Source organism: Charadrius vociferus, unplaced genomic scaffold (genome assembly GCF_000708025.1).
Source record: "Charadrius vociferus isolate BGI_N301 unplaced genomic scaffold, ASM70802v2 scaffold11, whole genome shotgun sequence".
Lineage (NCBI taxonomy): Eukaryota > Metazoa > Chordata > Aves > Charadriiformes > Charadriidae > Charadrius > Charadrius vociferus.
The window spans coordinates 994,747-1,022,393 of NW_009646846.1; the positions used below are offsets into that span (position 1 = coordinate 994,747).

General features: G+C 40.4%; 1 protein-coding gene across 1 annotated transcript in view; it reads right to left on the reverse strand.

Moving 5' to 3' along the window:
- Positions 1-4,544: 4,544 nt before the first annotated feature.
- The window catches only part of RNF219 (ring finger protein 219), a 65,457-nt gene continuing 42,354 nt past the window's right edge, over positions 4,545-27,647 (reverse strand). The window contains exons 2-6 of the mRNA XM_009894035.1: positions 22,360-22,495; positions 21,275-21,366; positions 18,677-18,925; positions 15,234-15,322; positions 4,545-6,048 (exon numbers count right to left, since the gene is read on the reverse strand). Coding sequence (XP_009892337.1) covers positions 4,545-6,048; positions 15,234-15,322; positions 18,677-18,925; positions 21,275-21,366; positions 22,360-22,495 — 2,070 coding nt within the window. The remainder of the gene's footprint in view (positions 6,049-15,233; positions 15,323-18,676; positions 18,926-21,274; positions 21,367-22,359; positions 22,496-27,647) is intronic.

Here is a 27,647-nt window from a genome sequence, read left to right on the forward strand (position 1 = left end):
GCGCCAGCCCTTTTCCCCCCCAAATTTGGAGACAGCCCTAAACCGGCCGGGGAAAAAAAAAAAAAAAACATATTAAAAAATCCCTGCCGGCCCTGCAGCCAGTCCCTGCTGCTCCGGCAGCCAGACATGCTTCAAGGGGAGAGTGACCCGAGAAAGGGACAGGGACCTCTCTCGTTCGTGCACGGTCCCCAGGCTTTCCCCAGTATGTTTCGCCGGCTTGAGACCGCCATCTGATGACCCGGCTGACGAGCATCAGGTGCGCATAATAGCCACCGGATGGGATTTGACATTGTCCATCTGGCTTCCCTGAAAAAGAGCAGACAGCATCCACACAGCCTGTAAGGGCGTTAGCGAGGAGACAACGCTTTCTACTGAGAAAAGCCAAAAAAAAAAAAAAATCACTGAAAAGCTGAAAAAAATAGTAAACTTCATTTGTTTTTCAGCCCAGTCTCATCCTCCCCTGCTACGTCCCACTATATTCCCGACTGCCAAAGCACACACAGGCTATCTCCTATGGTAGCTGTGCTTTTCCCTCCATCCTTCAGCTCATGGAGAGGACTTTTCCAGTTAGAGCTAAGGGACACTGAGGCAATAGCTCGATGTTGGGCCATGAAGACAAGGACAGACAGGGAGCCCTTTAGGCCAGGGCTGACAAGCTGGTGGCTCGTCACAGCGGTGCAGGACTGCTGCAAGGGACCAAGGTGCAGGAAGGGCCAGACCTGGATTAGTAGCCAGAGGGGATTGCTTATCACCTCTGACTGCGGGCAATCCTTGGAATAACTGTGAACCCCCACACTGAGTTACCCCAGAGCTGCTTTTCCTCTCATCCAAACCTGTGAGGTGAGAAGGGAGAAGCCTTAATCTATTTACATGGGACAGAGTCCTGTCCCAAAAGCAGCAAGGAAGGAGTATCGCCTTTAGTTTGTGAAACATTTGCCATAACCACAGTACAGAAGAGGTGTGTGAAGACTGTTTTTTAAGCCTATGGCTGATGGGAGTCAGACACAGGACTTTGATGGTGTACAAGAATTAGGATCAGATCTAGTTGGTTTCAACTGCCTTTAAATGGCATTATTTGGTGATGGAAACAAATTGTAAAATGAAGAAGGGGGAACAAAAGGAGATGCAAATTAGCACACCTTGTAGTGTATATGCAAGCTGTGCATTGTCCCCCTTGCCCTCTTTTTCAAAGATTTTTCAAGAAGGGATAATAAAGCCCATTAAAAAACAAACACAGCCCAAGTCTGTATCTGGTGCTGGTAGATAGAGCTGTTCCAGCAGCCTTTCATCTGAGGAAGCAATAGCAAGCAGAACTGCGCTCTTGCAAGGTCGTCAGGGAACCGCGGAGAAGCAGGTCACTTGTCAGTCTGTCTGTAGGGCAAAACTGCCTACCACGAAGTGAAAACCTGACCCTGGTGTTCTTGCTCTTAGGAATAACCCAAGAGACGTCACTGGCAACGAACTGAGACCAGTAGCAATCTCACCCTCCTGTGTTACCAACACTCCTGGGGAGCGTTCCCCTGTGTTAAAACCTGCAAGTTGCCTTGTATTTAGTACAGTAAGTATTAGATGAAGCAGAAATTTTATGAGCTATTAAATATCATTAGACATCATAGATCCCATCTCAACGTCACTTTGAAATATCTATTGTCTTAATCAAAATCGTAATCGTTAAGTCTTAGATCTTGTGTATTCTGCTTCTATATTACTACATAACTAGGTAACTGTCATAAAAAATTAACCGCAATGAACTGTCGTTTAGGCCCTTTTATGCAGAGAGTATGGTTTGGGCAGCAAGAGATTAAGCAAGCATGACACTGACAGAACACAGCCTGGAGAACTGAAACCCCATGTATGGCCAACAGATTTATAACTGAAGAAACCCTAGTTGTTACATACAGCTTCATTTTCTAAGTTGATAACTCCATCAAACTTCAAGCCAAAAGAAATACAATATACATTAACCAAATAAACCGCAGAATTTAGAATGTGGTAGTTGTTTTAAAGGCACTCAGCTAAAAAAAAGATAAAAACAAAAAACCCCAAAACAACAACCAAACCAAACCCAAAACAAACTTGAGCCAACAAAAGATAGAAGAATTCATATCTGTTTCAGCTTTCCAAGTTGTGAAACGTAAAATGCTCCTACTTCTAGCACTGGATGCAATGACAATCTGCTCACTCTATCTGCAGATGAGACCTGAGGGTACAAGTGAGCTTGGACATCAAGTAATTATGGATAACTGCACTTTCTTGCCACCGCGTAGGAAGTTACCAGCCCGGAGCTGGGAGGCTGTAGGTGACAATGTACGTCCCATGACCATTCCAAATGTAAAGCCTGAAATGCTTCACTCTGTGTCCCTGCTTGAGGACAAGATACAAAGTTTATAACCTTGAGCTTTAGCATTTTTTTAACCTCAGGCTCTTCTCTTCTATCCATTCAAGTTGTGTGACATGTAATGTCAAAATATCCGTATTGAAGAGCAACCCCATAAGCAGTGTTCCTGTCGAAAGGACTAGAAAGTAGCATGAAATAAAAAAAATAATTCCTTTATTCTGGTTTGATTTCAGGTACGATACCAGTTGTATTCACGTTTCCATCACTGAAAATTACTTGTGTATCAGAAATATATATGAGCATAAAATAAAGCTCATAAATGTACCCCCCAAACCCACAATGAAACAAAACAATGACCTTAACACTTACTTACTGCATATTTGTGATTGCTTTGCAATACAAGGATGGTTTAAGAAAGTATTGGAGATGTATTTGAGAAGCCTTGTCCCTTCTCCCAAAGGGTTAAATCAAGGCAGCATTTTTTGACTTGTAAGTAAAACTCGTCAAATCAAGTAGCAGCTCATGTCCAGATAGTTTTGCCAGGTCCCTAATTTCTGAAAAATACATTACAATTGAATGACTAGATTTTTCTATGAAGATAAAAATTTGGGTGGTATACTGAAAGCAGTATATGAAAGCCCAATAGTCATTCTGCCTGTCACCAGGAAAGGGTCCTCGCACGTATGGGTTGAATGATGGTATTTTGGTAAAGCTGTTTCTCAAAAAACTAAAAGTCCCAGTTTAGAATCAACACACCAATTGCACGAACGCACGCACACACTGCAATGTGAAATGTAGTTCTTGTTCAAACTGCTTACAGGAATTAACTTTACAGAGGATGAGCCAGTTTATTGGAATTTTCCAAATGGCTATCCCTCTTTGCAAAGGGACAAAAGGCAGCATATAGATTTTTCATATCATAGGTATTGATGAAGCAAGGATGTCTGTTTGTAAGAAATGCCGTCAGAGGCCTACAGAGAAAGAAAAACCTGCATCTTACAATTAAATATGCCCTTAAAAAAAACTTAAACACAATAATGCAAAGAAACCAATTTTGCTCTGCTGCTTAATTAGGTCTCCTGCCTGTAGTAGGCCATCACATTATGTTGACCTATGCAATACTTCATGGAAGAGTCACCTCCAGAGAGGCCGAAAGCCATTTCCATCAACTGTATTGATGCTGACACTAGAATGGTAATACGTCTAACAAGGAGGAGGAAGGGAGATCCAATTGTTTTGTGAATAAGCTCACATTTATGTTTTACAAAAGTTCGATATTTTCCAAATGATGAAAAACAAAAACAAAACAAAGTTTCCCCATTCTCTTTTTTCTAATTCAATATTTGAGGCAACATCAAGGATTACAGTGCTTATAACATGTTTTATTCAATTCACATAGAAAAGCATGCAGTATTAATGTAAAATGGTACAGTATTAATGTAAAATGTTCAGTGCACATTAGGTAAACAAATCATTAGCATACAAACCCATTTTTATGGTCTATACAGGCATACTGAACACATTTAGCATAACAATGCTTTTTAGGAACTAAATTAAAAATTGTGCTTAACTTCAAAAAATCCAAGCCGTGTTCGCAGTGTTGAAGAAGAGATGTTTTCTAACTGAAGTGCTGTAACCCTGAAAAGAAAGAGGCTGCTACCTTACACCCACTTAAAACAAGAGTTTCAGTACAGTACAGTGCTATGAAACAGTCCAAGCAGCAACATTTCCTCTGGGAGGCAAGTTTTATGGCAACTGACATTGTTTTATAGCAATTTCATGAATCCATAGGATATATAGCCAGTAGCTGCCTTACACGCACAAAATGTAATCTTTAGGAATGGGAAATATAACCTTTAAAACAAATTCTTACATAAATGACTGACCTGACAAGACCACTTAAAACAAAACTCTCCTGTTCAAGGGAGCCATTAGCTGTGCTCACAACTGGAAGCTCACATGAAACCTGAAAACATAAAAAAGCATCCAAAACCCCCAAGTAAACAAAATGCCCAGCCAAAGAAAAGAATCTGGAATGATTCTTCCCTAGGAAAGAGCTTGTAATGGGCAAGGGAACGTTCAGTTTTCACATAGTCAAAAAAGACAGGATCGGATTGCATGGAAGTCATTAAAAATTAAGTTCACCTGTAAATATTAAACATTTGCAGGTTGATGACTTTGAGCCACATTCGATTTCCAAGCAGAGTCAATTTTTGGTGGTTTTCGACGGACTAGCACTGGAAAGGCTGCTTTGAATTTTCCTCTTGGTCGACTGACTGACATTTTTATTTTTCCTTTCAGCTATAAAGGAGGACACCCAGGGAGGATTAAGTGGATTGTGCAGGTCAGACGACATCTTTAGAAAGCAGGAACCAAACTTTTGTTCCTCAAACAACCTTTGTGAATTACTGAATAGTGAACTCTGGGAAAAGTCTCTTTGAAATAAACAGTTTGGAGGTTTGATATCACTAGCCACTACGTTTTGGCCTGTAAACAGTGGAAAGTGGTCATTCATATCTAGCTCGGATGGGGAGAGGATGGAAAACATAGCGGGTTTCCAGCCAGTTCTGTCAACTGCTAGATCGCTTGTCTCCGAACACTTCATACTCTGCTCCTCATTCATCTCTTCCAGTTTCTTCTCAGTTTCATTCAGAAGCTTAGAGCACTCTGTTGACTTTGAAGAGTTATCAAGATCGGAGGACTTGAAATTATAGCATGGACTCTTGCTGTTGTCCGATTCGGACATCATTGAGTCCAACTCGGAAATTTTATCGAGGTAGGCAGCATCCATAGATGCCTCACTGGAGGTTCTTGTGCGATTCATTTCAGAAGAGCAGAGAGTATGTAACCTTTTAGGTAAGCAAGAACTTGTTTTATCACCAGACTTCGCCGATGTCTCATCTGACTGACCAGCTACTGAATTTTGCTCTGATTCATCAAAATCTAAGTTCTCAGCAAAATTTGTTGGGCAGGTCCCCCAAAACCCTGATTTTCCTGTAGTAAAACAGTTTAGCTTCTTTTCGCTATTACAGCTGCTTGTGCTGTGCTCTGGAGAATCTTTGCTGCAATCATCTGAAGCGTCACAAAACTCTTCAAATTTCAGTTTTCTCAGGAATGTTGATGGTTTCCTTGCATTTTCTTTTCCATCAGGAGTGTTCAACTGAAGTCGACTGAGAGACAGAAAAGGAGTGCATGGTGGTGGAAGATCATAAAGTTCTTCATCCTTATATGGGGTACATTCCTCAATTTTATTCCACTGCTCTTCTAAGCAGGCATCCATATTTGTAGTATTTTCATCCAGGAGAACCCCCTGACACCCTGGAAATAGTTCTTTCTTTGGGGCACACTGGGTATTTGAGCTATTTGAACCATCTTGATGAGAAGAGCTTAAACAAGTTCCACCACTTGTCAGCTGTTCAAGACTGTCAGGACTTTGACTGGTAGTCAAAGCTTTTTTCTCCTCAACTTGGGTTTTCAAACATGTTGTATCTTCACCGCTCTCAGCTCCTTTAGCATCTGTGGAAAGCGCTCTCTCACTAACAGCACTCACTGTCTGGGTTCCTTCGCCTGCATTTTTCAGCTGTAAAAGCTGACACTCCATTTCTTCTATGTATTTATCACTTCTTTCCAGGGCCTTTTTTAGACGGTTCATTTCACGTTCACTTTGTTCTACTTTGGACTGAAGTGCAGCTACTGTAAACCTACCAAACCTGCAAGAGGTAAAAAAGAAAAAAAATATTAAGCTGGAAAAAGACATTCTTGTGGCGCTTTGCAAGCTCATTTCAAGAAAGAACAAAGCTATTAAACACTGTGTTAATTTGAAAATAAGAGTCGTAACTTTTCTCTGCTAGTTATGAAAAAAATCATATATACATACATCATATATAATGTACAGGTGGAGGTGAATACCTGAAGAGCCAAAATTAAACTATTAGTGGTAGTAAGGCAATAACAAGCAGATTACCCTTCCAGGGGCTGGTTCTATCAATTCAACTCAAATATGCATGAAGAATTATCCCCTAAAACAATGGCAAAGATTTATGATAACATTTGAACAGTGGTCCACATCTTGAAATATTTACATTCAATCATTTTCCTACAGTACAGCAGTGTTTTACAATATATTTCTTACACAATGTCACCTTGTCAAATATAAAATGCCAATATGAAATTCAGAAATTGCAATAGTCCTTTGAGGTGGTTTAAATACTTATATAGACCATTTCAATTATGCTCCTGTTAGATATACAGCTTTTCCTCAGCCATCGTGTGGATGGTACTTCCACTTACTTCAGAGCTACTTGATTTTTTTGAGCTTTACAACCAGAACAATCTAATTTCTTCCTTGACTCCAACACAAAAAACCTGCCACTTGTGGTTTGGGAAAGTTGTGTGTTCATGGGGCTTCCAGCTTGAGCACATTTTCAACTGCCAAGATACGGACTTGCCTTCCCCCCATCCTCCACCAGCTTTCAAGACTGACCTTCCCCAGAGGGCAGGTGAAGGTTTCAGCTATATGCCCTGACTAATTCTAACCTGTCACTGACAGATGGGCACCAGGGAATTCCCCGCTCCAATCCGAGGCTTTCAATCTACAGAAAGAAAAAACAATTAAAGTTCTGGTATTATTAGGAAGGAGGGAAGGACCTGCAGCCACCCTACAACTGTGACACTTAAGGTTTTGTATCATAAAGAAATGACAATTCTGTATGTGGGCTTACACTAACCTCCACTTTCCATCTTGCAGCTCCATGTTACAGCATAAGTTTATATTCAGTCTTCCAGCACAAACACTGCCTGGAATTTCCACCCTGTTTCTTTGTCTGTCTGTTCCTCCTTCAGCATCTTTCGGAGTCATCGGGAATTCCCATTCCATTTTCCGCATTCCATCCCCTCACCTTCACAAAATGCTCCCACTACAACCCTTAAACCAGTGAAGTCTGGAGGTGGTATATCTGTGGCCTGAGAGACTATGTTGGCAAAATATCCATGAATCTATGCATGTGTTTCCAGCAAAGAACCAAACTGTATTTGGTTTCTTCAATTCCTGAGCCCAAAGCAGTAGGAAACTGCTCTATGCTGACAACTGCAACGCAGTTAAGTGGCCAGTCAGGGAAAGGAATAAGGGGTATCACAAGCCCCAAACAAGTTGGGCACGAGTGACCAGATCTACCGACGTATTTCACCATTCAATTGCTTCTATGTATTTAAGGGGCTTTCAGGATTTTGGGGTAGATGGTTCAGTGGTAGGGAAGATTCACACAACAGTTTCAGTCAGTTCTTTCACAGAACTGCTGCAAGACCGCCTTTTTAAACCAGATGAGCCTAAGCTCCACACAGTTCTAGTGTGTGCTGCTCACTGCTTTGTAGACACAAAGTGGCAAAGTAGTAGTTTTATATTTAGAATATGAGTGTTCACTTAGTAAGATTTTTTTTCCTCCCCTAAAAGAAGCTGGCCGGATTGAAAGTCTATCGAAGCAAGTACACCCCAACCTCCACATTACCTCTACCCAATTACCTTTGTCTTCATAAATGAAGACAGACTATTTTTCATTTGCTTACTCTAACAAGTTTTCTCAATTGATTATAGCAGTTTCTACATTTCTGGTTGCATGCAAGAGGGAAATGGGAGAAAGGGTGCACAAGACTTGTCCCTCTCCCCTATGAAACTAGACAAAAGCAGAATCACAGACAGCTCAGGAATGCTTCAATTATGTTTTCAGACAAAAGGGCTTACAACGAAATAAGCATCTTCATACACAACGCACTTTGGCTTATTCCCTCCATCAGTAAAAAACCCTCAGATTTTGGTTTAAAATACTGAAGGAGCCACTGTAGCACAGCAGGGCCCAAGCAAGACCCTTCCTGCTTCCTAGCGTGATTCAAAAGTATTTATTTTGCCTTTCTCCAACAGAGAGAAACACAGCCTTACAGGGGCAAACCTTACACTGCTTAATAAAGGATATAAAAATGAGGCAAAAATACAATTTCGGTTAATTTCCAAGTGAGAGCTGGAGAAAAATGCTTACATAAAACAAGCAAGATTTTCTGGGGTCTCTTGTAACAGATACTTTGACATAAAAATTAAACATGTTTACATTTACATGCATACCTGGCAATTCCTTTTTAATGGAAGAATGGTGTAATATGTTTATTTAATGCAAATAGCATTAGTGACAGCCTGAGATTTGCTTATGAGGAAGAAGCACTGTATTCTCAAGTGCAACTTCTATAACAAGTGTCCTCAGGTTAAAAAAAAAATACAGTATGTTGTTCAAAGCCAAATAGCATCACTAATATGTTAATTGTTGTAGAGGGATGTGCTTGGGAATTTTGGTTTGCAGAAATGGAGCATCTGACATACTGCCTACAAACAGTTACCTCTGCAGTTAAGCACTAGCACAGTAGTTGCTTTCTGTTCCTGCTTTGGGACTTGCATGCATTTATTTCCCAAATATTTGAGGAGTATGGTTCGACCCAAACCTTGACAGTGGATTTTTAAGACAGCCATATTACAACGCACATTTTTAAACCAATTACTCCAGATCAGAGCATGACATAAGTGTTTCAGTGACTGATCTGGCAGGCGAGCAGACAGTTTAAGACACACGTGTATTTTGGTTAAAGAAGCCAGAACCCTTCCCATTTCCCCAAAGCAAACCACTCTCCTAACAGACCTCCTGTTCTTTTCCCTTCAGTTGTACAGTGAGCTGTGCCATAGCCAAAAAGTTATGGTCTGATGATAATAACAATAATAGAATGCAGTACAGTTACATGAAAATAAATTAAAGTTTGGCCTGATTCTCTAGACAAATTACTTTTCCTGAAGTATTTGAACCATTTCACACTTGGTAACAATTTGATACATCCTTCAGTAGAAGTTAAGGTACTCAGAATAAATGTGGTAAAGAGCACTTCTCATATCCTCACATATGGACAAAGACTTTTCAGTCTTGTTTGTTAGTTGTATCACTTATACAATGAGTTTAAGTGATACATTTATTTCAAGTACATTCTTTCTACAGAAAACTGAAAGCCCAGAGAAACTAGTGGTCACTCAAGGTGAATAAAAAGACATTTCAGGTGGGATTTGGATCCTTCAATACAGACACCTAGTTACATTTTAGACGGCCTAATGTCTTTTACAGGGCTGCTGGCCTCCACCTATCGGTCTGGAAGGATACAGGTCTCCTATAGGTCCTGTATCGCAGCTGCCAGCCCCAGGCAGGTGTACTGGTTATGTTACAGTGTCTGAGGTGCCACTGCATTTCCAGATGAGCACTTGAACCCCGAATTTCAGGACCTTACCTCAGAGTTCTTCTTCTTGTCCCAGCATTTTCTAACTTGACACCAACCAGAAACCTACAGTCAGCTCTCATCTACAGTGAGCAAGAAGAACTAACATTATAGCTATAATGTTTGAGTGACCCTCTTTCATATTATTCCACAACTGCTCCCTCAGTTACGTTCATCCACTCCTGAGGATGTCCATTTAGAAACTGTTTAGGAAATCTAATAGTCTCTTACCCACAAGAGAAACAATTTCTTCAGTTGTTTCTTCTATTCTTATCTATCAGTTCTGTAAATTCAGCTTTAGGGTTTTATTTTCACACACCAGTGACCACTGACTGTAGTAGATCTGTCTAGTTTGAGCCCTTAACTCATATTAACTCAGTTTAAAACCACACAGCCTCATAAAAACATTTCTCTTTGTGGGTAGTAAGCAGTTGCAGCAAACAGTTTTCCTGTATAACCATTTACAGAAGACTGGGGCTGCAAGGATACCCTGAAAGATCACTCTCCAGTTCTAATCACCTGATGGCCCAGACCGGGCGCTGCCCTGCAGCTCAGATATATGAGCACAATCCATCCGCCCAAGGAAACAAAGGGTGAGAAGCGGGAAATGACAGTGTACAGTCAGGGCTTGTCACAGTTTAAGATCAGGGCAATGCCAGAGCGTACAACCAAACCCAGTCCCCTCATTCAGATACACATTTTCACTTGGGTTCTGCAGTTAGATGGGAAGAGAGAGGTAGGAAATCCAAGAACAAACCTCCTGAAAGCCCTACTAGTTTCTACAGCCCTTTTGTGATATCATGTACCAGATGCAGCTGGATGAAAACGAGTTCTGCAATCATCCTCTATGAAAGGTGATCTGCAGCAACATCTTGATAATATCCCAAGTTATATGCAATTGCCTTAAAAGCATGTTGTGTTTGCATAGGCGTGTTTAAGAAGAAAAAACAGTTACTGACCTTTTCCCAGCAAGCAAAAAAAAAAAAAAAAAAAAAAAAAAAAAAGAAGGCAAGAGATATGCCTCGCACAGGTTTCTCTATTTAAGATCTGAAGCCAGGAAAAAAATTAATTGATCACGGAATTTGGTTCCACTGAAGAAGTAGTCCTGGGTATAGCCTGCTACTGTTTTCCATTCTGCAGACCAAGCTGGCTGACAGAAGAAAGTACATAATGGTGCATTCTTGAAGGAAACAGTAGAAGCACTTGCTATAGCTAATTTTCTCAGCTTGTAAAAGAACAAGTTATTTTCAATATAAGCAAATACTGGGGAGTAAATCCCCTTCATTGCACAGTTCAGAGAGTACAAACCAATCTGAAGACGTGTGGCCTTCCTCATGAAATCTCTCCTGAGCACCAGGGAAATCCACTTTGTATCACAAGAGTAAGGCTAAGCTTTACTGTTTGTTGGCTGACTGTAGAGCAGCAGAACTTAAGCAGAACAGCTAAGCCAGGTACATTCTTTGAAACAAGTTTCTCCTTTCACTTAAGGAACTGGGTGAATTCAAACAAATATGCAAAGCCTCTCCAAGCATTTTAGCATCTTTCAGTGAAGCAGTACTGGTCTTCCACGTAAGAAAGCCAGATTATACCCAAAGTCAGTGTAAAGCATTAAGCCAGAAAGGATTACTGCAGAATTACAACAACAAAAACAAAAAAAAACCACCAGAAAACTCTCAAAACCAAGTACTGTGATCTGAATGTCTTTACCCATTTGCTTAAGGTTTAGCTCTTCACACCTGAAGTGGGTGCTTTATCAGGATTTAATGCTATGACTCAAGAACTCAAAGTTGTTTTGAAGGCTACTAAACAGCATTTTCTCCTATTTACTTTTAAGGCCACACTGCAGCTGGTCTTTGAAAATGGCCACCCCTCTGGGACAGCAAACTTGTGGGGAGGTGAGAAAGTAGCAGGGTTTTCTATCAAGGAAGATAGCAGCGTTCTTACCCTGTGCACGCTGGACACAGGCTACTAGAAGCCTATTTGCAGGCTCAGTGAAACGCAGAATGAATTACATAGTCTGGCATGAGCAGAAATATTTGGGTTAGATAAAAATTGAATGTTGTACAGAACAACCTAAAGAGTCAACAGCCTTAGATTTCAGCGTGCAGGTACTTGAAGTAACAAATGTAGACAAGATAAACAGTAAAACTGGAGAAAGTGAAAAAAAACCCCACCCCAAAACAACAGCAATAAAACAACTCACAAACCACAGAAAAGAGATAATGCAACACTTTTCTGCATGTTACAGATAGTTTTTCAGACTGGGATTTTAACTGGCAGAAGAAATTAAATATTTAGGGAAAAGACTCCTAGGAAGCCTAGAAGTCTGGTTCAAGCTAATTTGAATCTAACCATTCATAAAATACACTATACCCTGGAGTAGATGGACTTGCTAGTTATTTTCCTTCAGGTAAAAAGCAAACATCACTTTGCCAAAAATGCTTTTAGATCCATTGTGCCTTGCCAATAGACCTAACAGTTTTCTATTTTAAGTACAGCTGGAAGTAATAGGGCTTCATCATCCTGCAAAACTTAAGTTTTAGAAGTTTTCCTGGTCTATATCAAGAAAATGGAAATCACTGAAAATTTGTCCAGAGAATGAGCAAAGAGCAAGCAACAACCACCAAAAAATCAGTTTGATCTCACCGAGAAATGGGAGACTAACACAGGTCTTTGGTAAGAATCAAAGCAAGAATCACAGAATCACAGAATTTTCAGAGTTGGGAGGGACCTCTAGAGATCATCTAGTCCAACTCCCCTGCCAAAGCAGGATTGCCTAGAGCACATTACTCAGGACTGCATCCAGGAGGGTTTTGAAAATCTCCAGAGAAAGAGACTCCACAACCTCCCTGGGCAGCCTGTGCCAGTGCTCTGTCACCCTAACTGTAAAGAAGTTTTTTCATGTATTGGAACGGAATTTCCTATGTTCCAACTTGTGCCCATTGCCCCTCGTCCTGTCACTGGGAACCACCGAGAAGAGTCTGGCTCCATCCTCCTTCAACCCACCCTTCAGATACTTGTACGCTATATTAAGGTCTCCCCTCAGCCTTCTCTTCTCCAGGCTAAAGAGTGCCAGCTCTCTCAGCCTTTCCTCATAAGGGAGATGCTCCAATCCCTCAATCATCTTGGCTGCCCTTCGCTGGACTCTCTCCAGCAGCTCCCTGTCCCTCTTGAACTGGGGAGCCCAAAACTGGACACAGTATTCCAGTTGTGGCCTCACCAGTGCCGAGTAGAGGGGGAGAATGACCTCCCTTGACCTACTGGCCAGACTCTTCCCTATGCAGCCCAGGATTCCATTGGCCTTTTTGGCAGCAAGGGCACACTGCTGGCTCATGGACAATTTACTATCTACCAGGACCCCCAGATCCTTCTCCTCAGAGCTACTTCCCAGCAGGTCCACCCCTAACCTATACTGCTGCCTAGCATTTTTCCTCCCCAGGAAACTTATCTCCATTTGGTTTTCAGACCTGTATGAACTATATGATGGCATGGTATTCTAGGGAAGGTCTGCTCTCAAAAATGTTTTGGGAAAAAAAATAAAGTCTAATCAATCAGCATCATCCGTTAAAAAATTGTGTAAAAATCCCTGACATGGCTATTATGTCAATTTTATTGACAAACATGACATTTTTCAGCATTTTTAATGGATACAACGAAAGAAAAAAAAAATTCGGGACTATGATAAAAGGAAAATTTTTTATTGACCACCGAAGGCGGCTAATTATATTTTTCCTGTGATGTCACAGGTGGACTGTGTGTTACAAACGGATCATTCACCTGCCATCAGTGTTTCCTTTGCTATAAAGCAAAGCCTACTAAAATAATTTAGGTTGTGATATTTAGCTCCAGTGTCATTATGCACAAAATGAAGTACATTTGGGATAAGGAGACTGGATACTGACAAATCCTTTCAAAAATAATTTGATACAAGTTTTAGTTAGTTACCTAGCCAGTTGTTTAAGCATGAATCTACACCTGACAATCTGAAGTGAAGAAATATATGACAAATGAAACAATAGCAATGACACTAAATTATGAAGATCCAATCCGGTAGCTATTTTAAATTGCACTAGAGAGCCATCCAGAAACTGTTTCCAAAAATTGACTTCTGAACAATTCTGAGTAAAGTACATTGAAACAACTGTACTGGCAAATCAGTGTACCTGCACAGAAAAGTTTAATTACAGTGATATCATTGGGCTCTGATGCTTAAGCCTTCAATTCTGATTTCATAAGCAAGAAAAAAAAAAAAAAAAAAAAAAACTGGAGGGGTGTCCAGTACACCTGGAATCGACTGCCCCAGGGGTGGAAACACAGCCCTACTGTTTGTCACGGACTTTTCCTCAAACCAGGACAGTAAGAAAACAGCAACCCCTGTTCAGTGTGTGAAGCCTAGTTGAAAGACCTTTTAGATATTATCAAAGTTTGCCATCAGAACTGGAAGAACATTTAGGAAATGTCTTGATAGTCTGGTCTAGATATTGACCAGATTAACGATGACAAGGGTGAAAGTTAATTTATAAAATCTGCTAAGATGGGAGAAACTTCCTACCACCTCAAGGACGTGACTAGAATTCAGAATTGTTTTAAATTTGACGTGCATCAAAACATCAACCTGAAGAAAGCCAATAAATGGGTCAAGTCCCACACTTTGGAAGGGGACATTATCAGCACAAATGCAAAATAAGGTAGGAAGGTAACTTTCTAAGTAGCTATTTAGCAGAACTGGTACTGGCCATTCACACTAAAAATGCCAGGTAAAAGGAAGCAACAATAAGGGTATTGCAAGATATCAATATAAGATCAACACAAGACAGTTTTTCTGCTCTGTTTAGTGCTACTGACACCCCTCAATCCCCTTCATCAAAAGCACTATGTACACCTTCTCTTAGCTTTCTAAGTTCTAAACCAATGAGAGAAAAAAGGTCTGAAAACCAATGAAAGAAAGGAACACAACTTTAAAAATATGAACATGTTGCTTCACATAGTACTTCCAAGGAGGGGCACCTTAGCACACAGCTGTAATCAGCAGGCAAAGTTTCTGCTATTTGAAGTCATTGTCATTGATGTTTTAACTATTTAAGACAGAGTATTAAGCACAGGTGTCAGTTCTGGGATGATGTTCTCATGCTGCGAAAGCTTGATTCTAGCTATCTTGCCCAGACACAAAGCTATCGGGGACCTTCCTTGAACAGGGAGCCTAAGTCCACAGAACAAACCCTGAATGCAGCAAAAGGAAGAACAGAACAAAGCAAATACAAACAACCACAACCTCTGCACTCAGTAACAGAGCTTCTACTTTGACCATATACCAGATTTAGAAACTTCCCAACTGTAGAATTCAACTAATAAATCCAGTTATCCAATATTTGCCAGATAATGCAAGGAATAGCATTTGTAATGTCATATTCCTTCACTGTAGACTTGCTGCTATTCTTTAATTCGCATTTGTCACCCAAGTCTACGAGGACAAAAATTCAAAAGTCTACCTGAGACACATATGCAACACCATGTACACCACCACAGATTTAGGTTAAAGTCCTACAACAGTTAAACAGTCTATAAATAAAATATGGTTGCTTTTAAAATATTCACATACTTTTGGGGTGATCTACTATCAACTTCAGCTTTTAGTCGCAAATTCTCTCTTAAAAGGCTACTGTTTTCCATGCTCAGTTTCTTATTTGCCTAAGGAAAAGAAAAGGAAAACAATAAGTATACAGTAAAACAGAAATGACTTCTAATATTTATAGGACAAGCTGTTACTCCTTTTTAAAGAGACAGAACTAGAAATGTAAAGGCAGGAAACAGCCTTCAGACAGGGACACCACTTAAAAATCACCATGGGAAATGGCTTGCAAAACTGAATAGCGAACAGACATTTTTTATTTATATTCCCAAAATACATCACAAGTGTCCTATCTAGGGAAATAAACACAGCTATGTTAGTTAGTACAGAAAGTCATTAAGGAGATGTACTAATGGCAATTCCATGTTTTTTTTTCCACATGACTAAATACGTTAAGTACATTAACATTACAATGTGCAGGTATCAGCAAAACTAATGTTGAACAGCTTCCCCCATTCCAAATTAGAGTAAGATTACTTTGTTTTCTTTAGCTTGTTGTTTTTAAAGCACAGTTATCCTATGGATGTAAATCCATTACGACAAGCTATTTGCAGTCTTTCTTCACTTTCTTCCAGAATGTTGTGATTAAGACTCCTGATTCACAACCCTTCTTACTCCTTGAATTGAGGTCAATTCCTTCTTCTCAGTTCAGCAGACACCCTTGTTAACAAGATACTTCATATAAAGAGAAGTTTTCCTGCTGCCGTGTTTCAGTACAACAAATGCCACCATCCTAACATAGAAAATACTTCGTGTACTTCATAGTCTGCTCAATCTCTGTATGGTGAAAACAGCACCACCAGTCCAGGACTCATAACTCAGCCTCAATTAGATGATGCTTCCACTGCATAATAAAAGTATAATCTAGAGTTAGATCCGAATAAGGAGCTATGCAACTGGGCTCAAGAGCAAAATGTACTTTTTCAGAAGTATTTAACAGTGCAAGAAGAGAAGCAGAAAACCCTAAATTTATACAGATATCCCCAGCAACCTTTCCAGGTAAGGCTAAGACAGTGGGTGGTAGGGGGAACGGAGCAGAAAAAAAATGAACCACCCTCCCACCCCCCCCAAACACCACAATATTTCTAGGGGCAGAAAGAATAAATAGAGACTTCTCTTAAAGAAGGAATGGGAAGGGTAAGCCCAGGGCTTGGGTGCCTGAGTGTCAACTATTTGGTATTTAAAAAACAAAAGCACAAAAAACTATCCTGAAAGCAATGAGTAAGGATCCAGGACACCTCACTTCCAAAGGAGCATCAAACCATTTGACAATGTGGCAAAGAACTTTCACTCTTTTCAGAGACACGTTTTCCCTAGCTACACAATCAAATAGCAAACTGCATGATTTGTGTAGAGTTGGTAGGTAGGGGAGCCACCTGGCACAGAGCAAAGGAGGACTGACCCTCTTTGGCACCCTTCCTCCAGAGTGCTCTACCCTCCAAGCCAGTAATCTGCAAGGGATCCCCACTTGCAGTACAACATGATTAGATTAATGAGTTCATGTAACTGCATTATTAATGAGTATACTTTGTCTAGTGTTTCTACTACTGGGTTTGTATCACCACTTCCATACTCGTTATGACTCCACTCAAAGAAATAATGCCTACTTTGGGAGTCCCTGCTCTAGGACATTAAATGATAAAGGTGGCTATTATATCTTGACGTGGTCTGGTTATAAAAAGAAAGTGATGGCGACCAAATTTTCTGAGGGACCCTATCTCACTGGGAAGCGATGGGTGTTTGAAGCTCCTGGGTCAGGTACTTTAGGGGTTAAGAAGGTTTCTGGTTCCAGACTGAGTGTATGTAGGAAAGAGGTCTTGCTGTTCAGACTGGGGTTGGTCACTGCACACTCCAAAGTGAAACAAGATCTAAAAGAAAAGTCAAGTAACGTTACTTCTGAAATTCAGTGGCTGTTGAACAGGGAACAGATGGGAAAAGAGTGTTGGACTTGACAATCTTAAAGGTCTTTTCCAAGCTAAATGATTCTATGATCACAGTTGAAGACTTGGTCCCTAAAACCCATCTAAACCTCTAATCATATCTAACCCTTAACCAAATTCAGAGACTCCATAAACTTAAAACCCTTTCTTGCTAAGGCTGAAGTTTCACTGGTTTCACACCCCTCCCTCAGTCCCTACTATGTTCTTCTTTTTACTTACCTAGGGAAAAAGTTAAAAACCTTAGTCACCACAAAAAAAAAAACCAAACCCAACAAAAGAAACCAAAAACAGGCAGTACAATTTAACTTTACAGAAAAAAAAATATAAAAAAGTTAGGCAGACAAGAACTCCTTGCTGCAAATCCTCTTTTGCCAACTACAGGTGACTCTGAAGCTCCTGGGATACTTAGGAGGGCAGAATACATGTTCCAGCCTGTAAAGTTGAAATCTTAGTCTAGTTAAGCTATTGAAAAAGCTAATTTTGGAAACTCAGTTTATTCCTTTTAGTGTTTATCACGCAGTCCAATCAGGGCCAGAATTTGCTTTAAACTACACAATGGCAAATTTAGCAACATCCCATTAACAACAGAATGGCTGAACAGTACAATGTGGGCCTCCAAGTCTGTAGCACAGGAAAACTGTAAATGCTATTAATGCTTACAGAGGGGAAAAAAAATGGTCCAAAACATATAATGCCTTGGTTTTCCAGGAAGCAACCCAGGATTGTTAATAGAAGAAATAAAGGCAGCATTTTGAATAAATGCAAGTCCAGTTCTTTCCACCTTACCTTTCAAATTAATCTTGAAATGTCACTCTTTTTCAATGTTTGAGGTGATCCTTCTTTTGCCCGCAGGGACATTTTGCCAGATATTTTTATTTAGATGCATTTTCACATTACTATCTCCTGCATCCCTCCTTTTGCAGTATCAGGTTTTCTTTCACATTACATTCAAGATGTATAAAAAAGCCGCAGGTTTCCAGTAAAAGATCTTCTGGTCATAAAATGCTGAAGTTTGTCTATTTTCGGTCAAAAGGTCAAGTTACTCTGTCTCAGCAAATTGTACCAAAAATATCGGCTAGCAGGGAGGGCAATAGTGCAGGATCTGCCTCAGCCAACTGTACTGTGTTTGGCCGCTGAATGTTGTAAAATAGATATATTATATAGATTATTGCAAGCCTGAAAAATCTGGTCATCAATACTGGTGACAAGTGCTACTATAATCCAATTAGCCAGTCATAGAGTGACAGAGGAGTTGAAGGAGTCACATACAAGACTCACTAGAACAAGCAATAACATCTGACACTTGCAAAGGCTATATGGAAATACTATGATACACCAACAGTCACTGGAATTCAATTTTTTCCCCTTTCTTCTGGATCTATGAAGTACCCAAAGGTCATGCTAGCTCTCACTCATGTTTAACTAACAGGAAACAGTTACACTACAAGATAGCTGAAAAAATGTATTTATTACCTCCTTTAGCTTTTCCACATTATCCATCACTTTTTCATACATATCATTGGCAGCTTTCAGTTTTTTGCTCCATTCCTCTGGGGTTTCTGGGCCACTGGTACTTGCTTCATTTGCTGACTGGCTAGTTTCCTCATTTTGGCAAGACAAAGCTGATGCCGTAGGATCCAGAAGAGATTTCAGCTGTGTCTGTAAACTGAGGTTTTTACCTCTAAGATCTTCCACTTCTTTTTGCAGGGATTCTATTTCATCCTAAAGGTGTCAGAAATTCACAGGAATTAAAATAATGCGTGAGATTAATTAAATAATACCGGCAAGTTCCCACAGCACTTTAGAAACATGGGTTCTGGCAAGCCCAGATGCATGCCCTCACTTACAGATATATCTAAGTATGCTTATGTATTGTGCTCTAGGCAGGATTTTAATCAACCTGCACACTCAAGCATAGTGAAGGTTTTAGTGAAGGGAATCCCTTGACTACATAAAGGACCCTGAACAAACTGGCAGGCAGACCAAAAGCTTCAAAGCATTCAGCAACATGAATCTATTATTAGGGCACTCTGTGGGAGGATTTCCTGTATCAAGAGTGTTCTTAAGGTCGTCCTCTGCTGAGTCATTTGCTGTTATTTGAGAATGTTTCTCTCATATCATTCTGAAACATCACATGTTCAGATACTGAAAGTCTCAAGATTGAAAATGGGCAGAACACTGCCTGGAAGAGGCTGCTCCAGCTACACAGAAGTAGCAACACGTTAGGAAAGACTCTCAAAATGCAAAGAACAAAGCTCTTAGCTGTATCGGTCTGAAGGTACAGAGAAGCAAAAACCTTCAAAAGCCTCTTGTTAAAGAGATAAAAAAAAAAAATATCCTGAAAGCATGTCTTCTACTCTTCTACACTGTTCACCAACTTAAATACTTGAGTTGCTCAAGGTCAGATTACTAAAGGCGGCTTTATGTGGCATTTACACAAATCCAAGGCATATTTGCACGAATAATCAAGCTGCTTGTTCCCCTCCCCCCCAGCATGAGAACAACCATTTTAAATTTAGTTTTCCGGAGAGATTTATGTTATCCTATGCCTATCTGTGTGATTTTTGAGTTGATTCAATAGAAAGGCAGGAAATCTCCTTTGCCTGACTCCTACTTTCATTGAGGATGAAACAAGCTGAACTACAGGCAAGCTTGTCATAAAAGACAGCCCTCACTTCCCCAGTGTTAAGGATATATACAACGTCCGTTTCCTTTCTCCTCCTCCTTGTGAGACAGGTTTCCCTGCAAAATATGCCATGTCTTCACACTGCTGCTACTAAAGAAACAGCTGAGAAAACAAACTAAGCATATTCCTTGTTAACACCTTTTCACCTTGTTCCTAAGACAGTATTTTTCCAGCAGGAGAGTGGAGACAAACTTCCAAGCATTCACTCACTTTCAGAAAACAATAAAGCAACAATGATAAAAATTAACCTAGGCAAGAAGGTTCCAGTGGGCAATATTCTTTAAGAGGGAATTCAATCTCCTTGAGCAACAGGGAATTACTTCAGAAAATGCTGACATTTGTATCAAAGACAAAACAAAAAGCCCCCAACACCCAATATGCATGAAGAAAACCTGCCCATAAAACCTGGGGGTGGAATTCCCACAAAACTACAGATTTGGCTGTACTTGGCTACCTGTAGCATAGAAAGAATATCACCATAACTTCAGTGGAACCACTTCAAGCACCAGCAAATGTAGTTCTGAGGAGAAGGATCTGGGGGTGCTGGTAGATAGTAAATTGTTCATGAGCCAGCAATGTGCCCTTGCTGCCAAAAAGGCCAACGGAATCCTGGGCTGCATGAGGAAGAGTCTGGCCAGTAGGTCGAGGGAGGTCATTCTTCCCCTCTACTCGGCACTGGTGAGGCCACAACTGGAATACTGTGTCCAGTTTTGGGCTCCCCAGTTCAAGAGGGACAGGGAACTGCTGGAGAGAGTCCAGCGAAGGGCAACCAAGATGATTGAGGGACTGGAGCATCTCTCTTATGAGGAAAGGCTGAGAGAGCTGGCACTCTTTAGCCTGGAGAAGAGAAGGCTGAGGGGAGACCTTAATATGGCGTACAAGTATCTGAAGGGTGGGTTGAAGGAGGATGGAGCCAGACTGTTTTCCATGGTTCCCGGTGACAGGATGAGGGCCAATGGGCACAGGCTGGAGCATAGGAAGTTCCGTTCAAATACACAGAAAAACTTCTTTACGGTTAGGGTGACAGAGCACTGGCACAGGCTGCCCAGGGAGATTGTGGAGTCCCCTTCTCTGGAGATTTTCAAAACCCACCTGGATACAGTCCTGAGTAATGTGCTCCAGGCAATCCTGCTTTGGCAGGGGAGTTGGACTAGATGATCTCTAGAGGTCCCCTCCAACTCTGAAAATTCTGTGATTCTGTGAAATGCTCTCCCATAACCTTAGCCAGAAGGTGGGATTTTAATGCAGCTGAGTTTCACATACATTCAGTATAAACCTTTACTCAAATTAAAAACGAAGGGACTCAAAGCAAAAGGACCAGTTGTATGCAGTAATTTGGCAGTTGCAGTTCATCTGGAAAGTCACAACACTCCCCATGCCCTTACCTCATATTCTTTGTGGAGCAATTCAAGCCTTGTTTTACGCAGGTGTTTTCTGACTGTTGGACTAAATATAGGATCACTTTCACTCGTTCCTCCTAAAGCAGCACAGGATGAAAGAAACACTAACATTGTTTCTTTTTCAGTCAATTCAATACTAGTAACCCACCTGATAGTGCTTTTCGTATTATCAACTACAAATACAGCTAATACTGGACCTATCTGCTACCACAGGAGATTTAAAGTCCTTTCATTTTCAGTACAGGTTAAACAGGAGTATCTATTAGTGATGCTTAGAAGTCAAAATCCTGCCTCACAGCAGGAAGGCTTTTGAATTTTTCAACTCTGTATTTTCCTTGACAGAATCCTATCTTATTTAAGTCCATACTACTAAAACAGAGCTAAGGAGGGGGGGAGAGGGGGAAAATCAAGCATACATTCAATTAGTATAAGATAGTGTAAATTTCTAAAGTGAGATTGTTCAGATATATTTTTCTCTCAGAACCAAATAGCAAAGCTGACATTTTACGTCAAGTAAACATCACAGTATTTCCTAGCTCTGGGGAAGTTCAGGTCCTTATTCAGGTGTCGTAGCTTTGTCTTATTTCTGTGCTAACAGGTATTTTCTTAAAAATAAAGCAAAAGGGAGGAAATGGCAAATAAAACAAGCAAACAAAAAAAAAAGGAAAAAGCCCACATCCTCTTTCAAAATTCTGGATTTAAGTACAGTATTTCTCAGCTAAATGCTATTCTCTTAGGTCAACAGGTTGTAATGCACAGGTAGACTACTTCAAGTGAAATGCATTTTTTTCAATTAAAGGCATCGTCCAACCAAGATTTAAAAAACAATCATTAGATCCACAGGGTACTTGCTGCCTTTGAATAATCTAGCCATTAATATACACATCATCTTTGGAATTTTTACTTTGTAGCAATTATGTATGCTTGTGGAAAGATTTAAAGTCAGATCTTCCTTAGATGCTGGTAAAAAAAACACAGAGGAAAAAATATCCAGATATCTTTGGACTCAAAAGAATCTCCTCCAGCAGTAAATACCAGAAAGCTATTTCAAAGCCTAAAGTTGTCCTTACCTATAATTTCCTTGCAAGGATTTTCAGGCGTGATGGGAATCCTGCAAGCTGGACACTGATTATTGTTCTTCAGCCACACTTCAATACAAATGGAACAGAAGACATGGTTGTTTACACAGATGACCGGGTGACGGACCTTTTAGCATTAAGGAGAAAAAAGAAAAAAAAAGAAAAAAATAACAAACAGAAAGACACTATGAATACTTTAAAACTCTTTCAGGTAACAAAATATGAAAATACACTACTTCATCTCTCAGCAAAAGTCTGGCGTTGCGGGAAAGAGACACTTGTTTCACAGGGCCTGCTAGGAGTGATGCCCTGACTTGCAACACCAAACTTCCCTATCGCTGAAAGCACGAAAGCTGTAACCATTTTTGCAAAACTAAGGTCCTTCATTCCAAGAGATCTTTAATACAAAGTGTGGCAGACGTTCTTTCTTCACCCCACAACCTCCAAGAACTGCAGCCAACCACTCCAGTGAAACGTATTCGCCTCCCTAGGTACAAGATGACCAAAAGACGTGCATTAACTGATTTCCAAAAGTGAGGGAATGAGTGATTGCTCCTGGCAACAACCAACAGTTTGCCGTGGAAGAGGTGTCACTAAAACAAAGAGTGTTACAGATTAACTCTAGTCTGCGCGTAATCAGCTTCATAGAGATCACCTTTAAAAAGGATAAGGGCCAAAACCACACAGCTGAAACACGAACCAGCAATCACTAATTCAAGCCTCCTGCTAGATATGCATTACTACTAAATAAGTCATTACCCAAGAATGGGGCAGCTAACTGAAGGATTAAATATTCCAATCAGACACTGATCCTTTCAAGTTTTCCCTCCCCTTCCAAAACAGCAAGGGTAAACAAACTTTTAGAAATATTAATGACGATGCATTATTCTCTCTTGTCATTTAACTACTAACCCTGTTTGAAAGTAAGTGTGCACTGAGGGACCAAATATGATATGGAATAAAAAGACTTTCCCCTGTATCTATGCCTTATTGCAGCTTCTGTTACAGCTTACTGTAATACATGCTCTCAAATCTCTCTAGATGTAATACATGCTCTCAAATCTGTCTAGATACTAATGGGTCTTAGAAATAATTATTTGTTTTTCCTCCATCCCTGTCTTTGCCCAAGAAATGTGTTTTGAAACACAGAAGTATCAGTATCTATTACTTCAAGGTCTACTGTGTTGCACTTAAACCCAAGTTCAAGAGAATCCTTTCAAATTTAAAGACGTCCTCCCCATCCCCAAGATCTTCCTTTTTCATTCTACTAGTAAAGTAGTAAAACTCAAAAGGAAGAATGAAATGCTGGCAGGGAGAAGCAAGCAACTGGAAAGGACAGCCAAAAAATAACTTCACAAAACAGATTAGATATGTCCTGTAGTAATCATACCCATATGACCAATGTTGCACAAGGTAAAACCCAAGCATTTTACCACTGAAATATACATGGATCTGTATTAAGGCCCAGATCTGTCACCTTCTTCTCCAATTTACTATCTATGCCTCTGTCACATTACAGGATTCACAATATTTTTTAAAACCTATGATAGTCCTGTGAGCCAAAGGATTTACCTATACACAAACAGAAATTCAAGTTACTGAAGGTGTCAATAGAGAGAGACTAAGCAATTTCTCCAAGTGTCTGCACAATTTCACCTCTAATTAAGGAGGCTTTTTTGTGATTAACGTAAGCATTAGCAAACCAATGCTTTGGAAATGCTTTAAATATTACAATTTCCATTATTAAAAAAAAAGTTATCTTGTTATTTATAGCTTTTCTTTACCAGAAAAAGAGTTTTCTCCAGCTTTCCCACCAGCAGATAGAAGAAAAAAAAAACCAACAACTTTTTCTCTGGCCATACTTCTTTCTTACTCAGAAGCAGCCTGAGAATAGTTACATGGAAGGCGATGATAGGATACAGAGCAGAATAACATAAAATCGTCCAAAGAGGAAAAGACATTTTAGGAGTGCAGGTCTCCCCACCCCCAGGGAGCAAGAGACCCTCAGTTACCCCAAACCTGACTTGGAAGTGCACTTCTTGGAAGTGAATGATTACTCCATATCTCTAGCAAAATAGTAAGTCACATTTATTAGTCTCCAGGGCACAGTGTTTCTGATTTACACACCTTTACAAGTTTCATTTCAGCGCTGAGGTTTCTACTTTTGTTGGCTCAGGATCCACACAAAGCAATCCACATGACAACAGCAGAAGCTGCTATTGAAATGTCACACGATGGCTGGGGGTGCCGCTGCCCTTCACCAAGTCCCTGAGTCACTGACTGTGACAAGCCCAGGGGAAGGTGGGGGATCACAATATACTCATTACTAAAAAAGCCTTTCACTTGAATTACAGCACAGTTTCAGTTCCTTAATCGACCATAATGTCTAGAAAGACTACAGCTCATTTGGGAAGGCTTGATCAGCTAGGTGATTTTGAGCAATTTCCTCACACATAATGTGATTGCAACGCAGATCAAAATCAAATCCTGTACACATCTATGTCACTTTGAAGGCACTTCTGGACCTTCAAGCGGCATTAACAGAGGAGCGGGCGTGTGGAAAAGCAGGCACACCGATACCAGTGAACAAATCCCCGGACATCCTAAAGGATTTGAACACACACAGAATTGTGTGCCTGAGCCCAAGCAAACTGTTAACACCAAAACCAACAGGAGAGATCTTCAGTCATTCTACAACAAGTAAACCTAACAGCCCAGTGCATATAGCTTCTGATCTGCTTGCTAATTATGAATAAAGATATGTTAGAAGATAGCCCAGACTGTGTTAAAAGAACATTCAGGTAACAAACATGAAATTTATCCAAGCAATTAACTCTTATTATAAATGGTTATTTGCACATCTTGCCAATATACTTTATGACACTGTTCACATTAACAAAATGGGCTAACATGTTGTGTCCCCCCCAAAGATTTCTGCTTCATTAAAAACAATGAGTGGTTGACATTACTGAATGAGTTTCTCTTCAATATCTCTTTTTATCCCCTTACCATTATGCACAGTGAAATAGCTTCTATTTTGCAGTCAGTCCTTTGCAAATTTTGCAGAGACAGCAAGAGGTACATTCTGATTGTAGGGTGGGCCTTCTACTCAATTTGAAGCCCATGCTACAAACCACAGAAGTATTAGAATATGTCAACCCTCCATGACACTGTCTGCTCCCACCTCGTCTTGGTTTCAACTGGGTTAGAGTTAACTTTCTTCCTAGTAGCTGCTGTGTTTTGGATTTAGTATGAAAATAATGTTGATAACACATATAGTTTTAGTTGGTAAAGCATATATTAAGTCAAGGACTTTTTTCTGCTTCCCATAGAAGCTGAGAGGGAGCATAGACAGGACAAGCTGGCCAAAGGAATATTCCATACCATAGACATCACGCTCAGTAGATAAATGCGGATTGGCCATGGGGCAGGAATTTGCAACTGTTGCTCGGGATGGGCTGGGCAATTGATCATAAGGTGGTGAACAACTGTACTGCATCACTCATTTTGTATATTCTTTTATCACTATTGTTATTATTATCTTCTTTTCCATTACTTTTCTGTTAAACTGTCTTTATCTCAACCCATGAGGTTTCTTTTTTTTTTTTTCCTTTTTTTTTTTTTTTCTCTGATTCTCCCTATCCCACTGAGGAGGGGGAGGGGGCAGGCAGTGAACGGCTACGTGATCCTGGTTGCCAGTTGGGGTTAAATCATGACACTTCTACAAGACAGGACAAAACCGGTAGGGTTTTTCCCTTAATTTAAACTAACAAACTTTTTCTTCTCCTAACGTCACTCTTGAGAAGAGCTTTTTCTTATGAAGTTTTTCAATTAAGTTCCAAGCTAGAGACAAAGACATGTATTAAAAAAAAAGGACAGCCTGAGCTGTCAACTTTGGCAAAATTTAAACAGCTTCACACACCTAAAAAGGAAAGCATTCAAATACCTTTATTACTGATATCACCAGGAGATTCACTTGTATAATGTTAATATATTATCTCAGTGCAAGACGTCAAGTAAGAAGAGTGTGGAAATCTCTTCCAGTACAAACTCAGGAACATCAATTCCTGACAAACTCCAGAAAAGCAGTGGAAGTATGAAACAGTGGCTTGAAATAACCCAGTGGCTTTATAGCAAAATATGAGTGAATACCTAATGAATCTATCAAGGGTTTAGATTAGAAAGTCATTAGGATCAGATTCAAACAGCAATATCTTGTCAGTTTGATTTTGCTCTCCTCTTTTTCAAGAGTATCCAGTCTGCATTACAGACACAGTGAATTTGTATTCTCCTCCATTTTCATTAAACAGATAAATAGAAACGGAGAAGTAAGAGGACCACAGCCAGGAAGTCTTGCTCAGCTTCCACAGAAAAGCCAAGAAATGAGTAAACACAGTTGCTAAAAGCATCGTTCTCTGTCAGAGTTAAGAGAGTTGAGAAAAGGGATATGTCTGACTACTTTCACTACCAGCACTACACCTACTTTATACATCAAACGCGCCTATTCTTTTGTTACCACTCCAGCAGAAAAGGTCTCAGAGTAAAGGCCACGCGAGGTAGAAAGAAACCGGACAGCAAATGCCAGAGTACAAACATAAAAGCTTATATCTTCCCTTGTAATTATGGCTGTGCTTTAAGAGGTTTGTTTTGTTTTGGAGAGCAAGGAAACAACAAAAAACAGAGTAGTGGGGAATGAGCAAAGAATTTGAGAAGCAATTAGTGACAGCTGTGAAATCAGCTCTGGGGCTTTTAGAGAAGACTCACAAGAGCCCCCCACTTCCCGAGGGAGAGGAGAAAGGGACCGGGAAAGGGTCAAACAGTGGAAACGGAAAACTTTTTCCCCAGACTGCTTGCAGCGTGGCTCAATACTTTTTTTTTTTTTTTTTTTTTTTTAAATCCACTTGGTTACACACCCCCTCTTTGTTTCGTTTGTCCTCTACCACACAGCACCACGCTCAAACACCAACTGACCTGGCATTTTAAAACAGGTTATCCTACAAATACAGGAAGAAAAATAATAATGATAAAAAAAAAACCAACAACCCAAATCCAAAAGAAAAATCAAAAACAAACCCCAAAACCTTCACCCTGGGAGCCATACATCGTCAAGGGGTGTGTGTGGGGGTGTTACCTCAGGGACTGTGGTCCTCTCTAACAGCCTCAGGGAGACTCTCCCGGGGGAGAGCCGGGAAGAGGGACACGGTTCCCACCATCCCAACGGTGGCAACAAACCTCACCCGCAGCCGGGACCCCCCAACCCCCCTTGGAGACGGGATCCC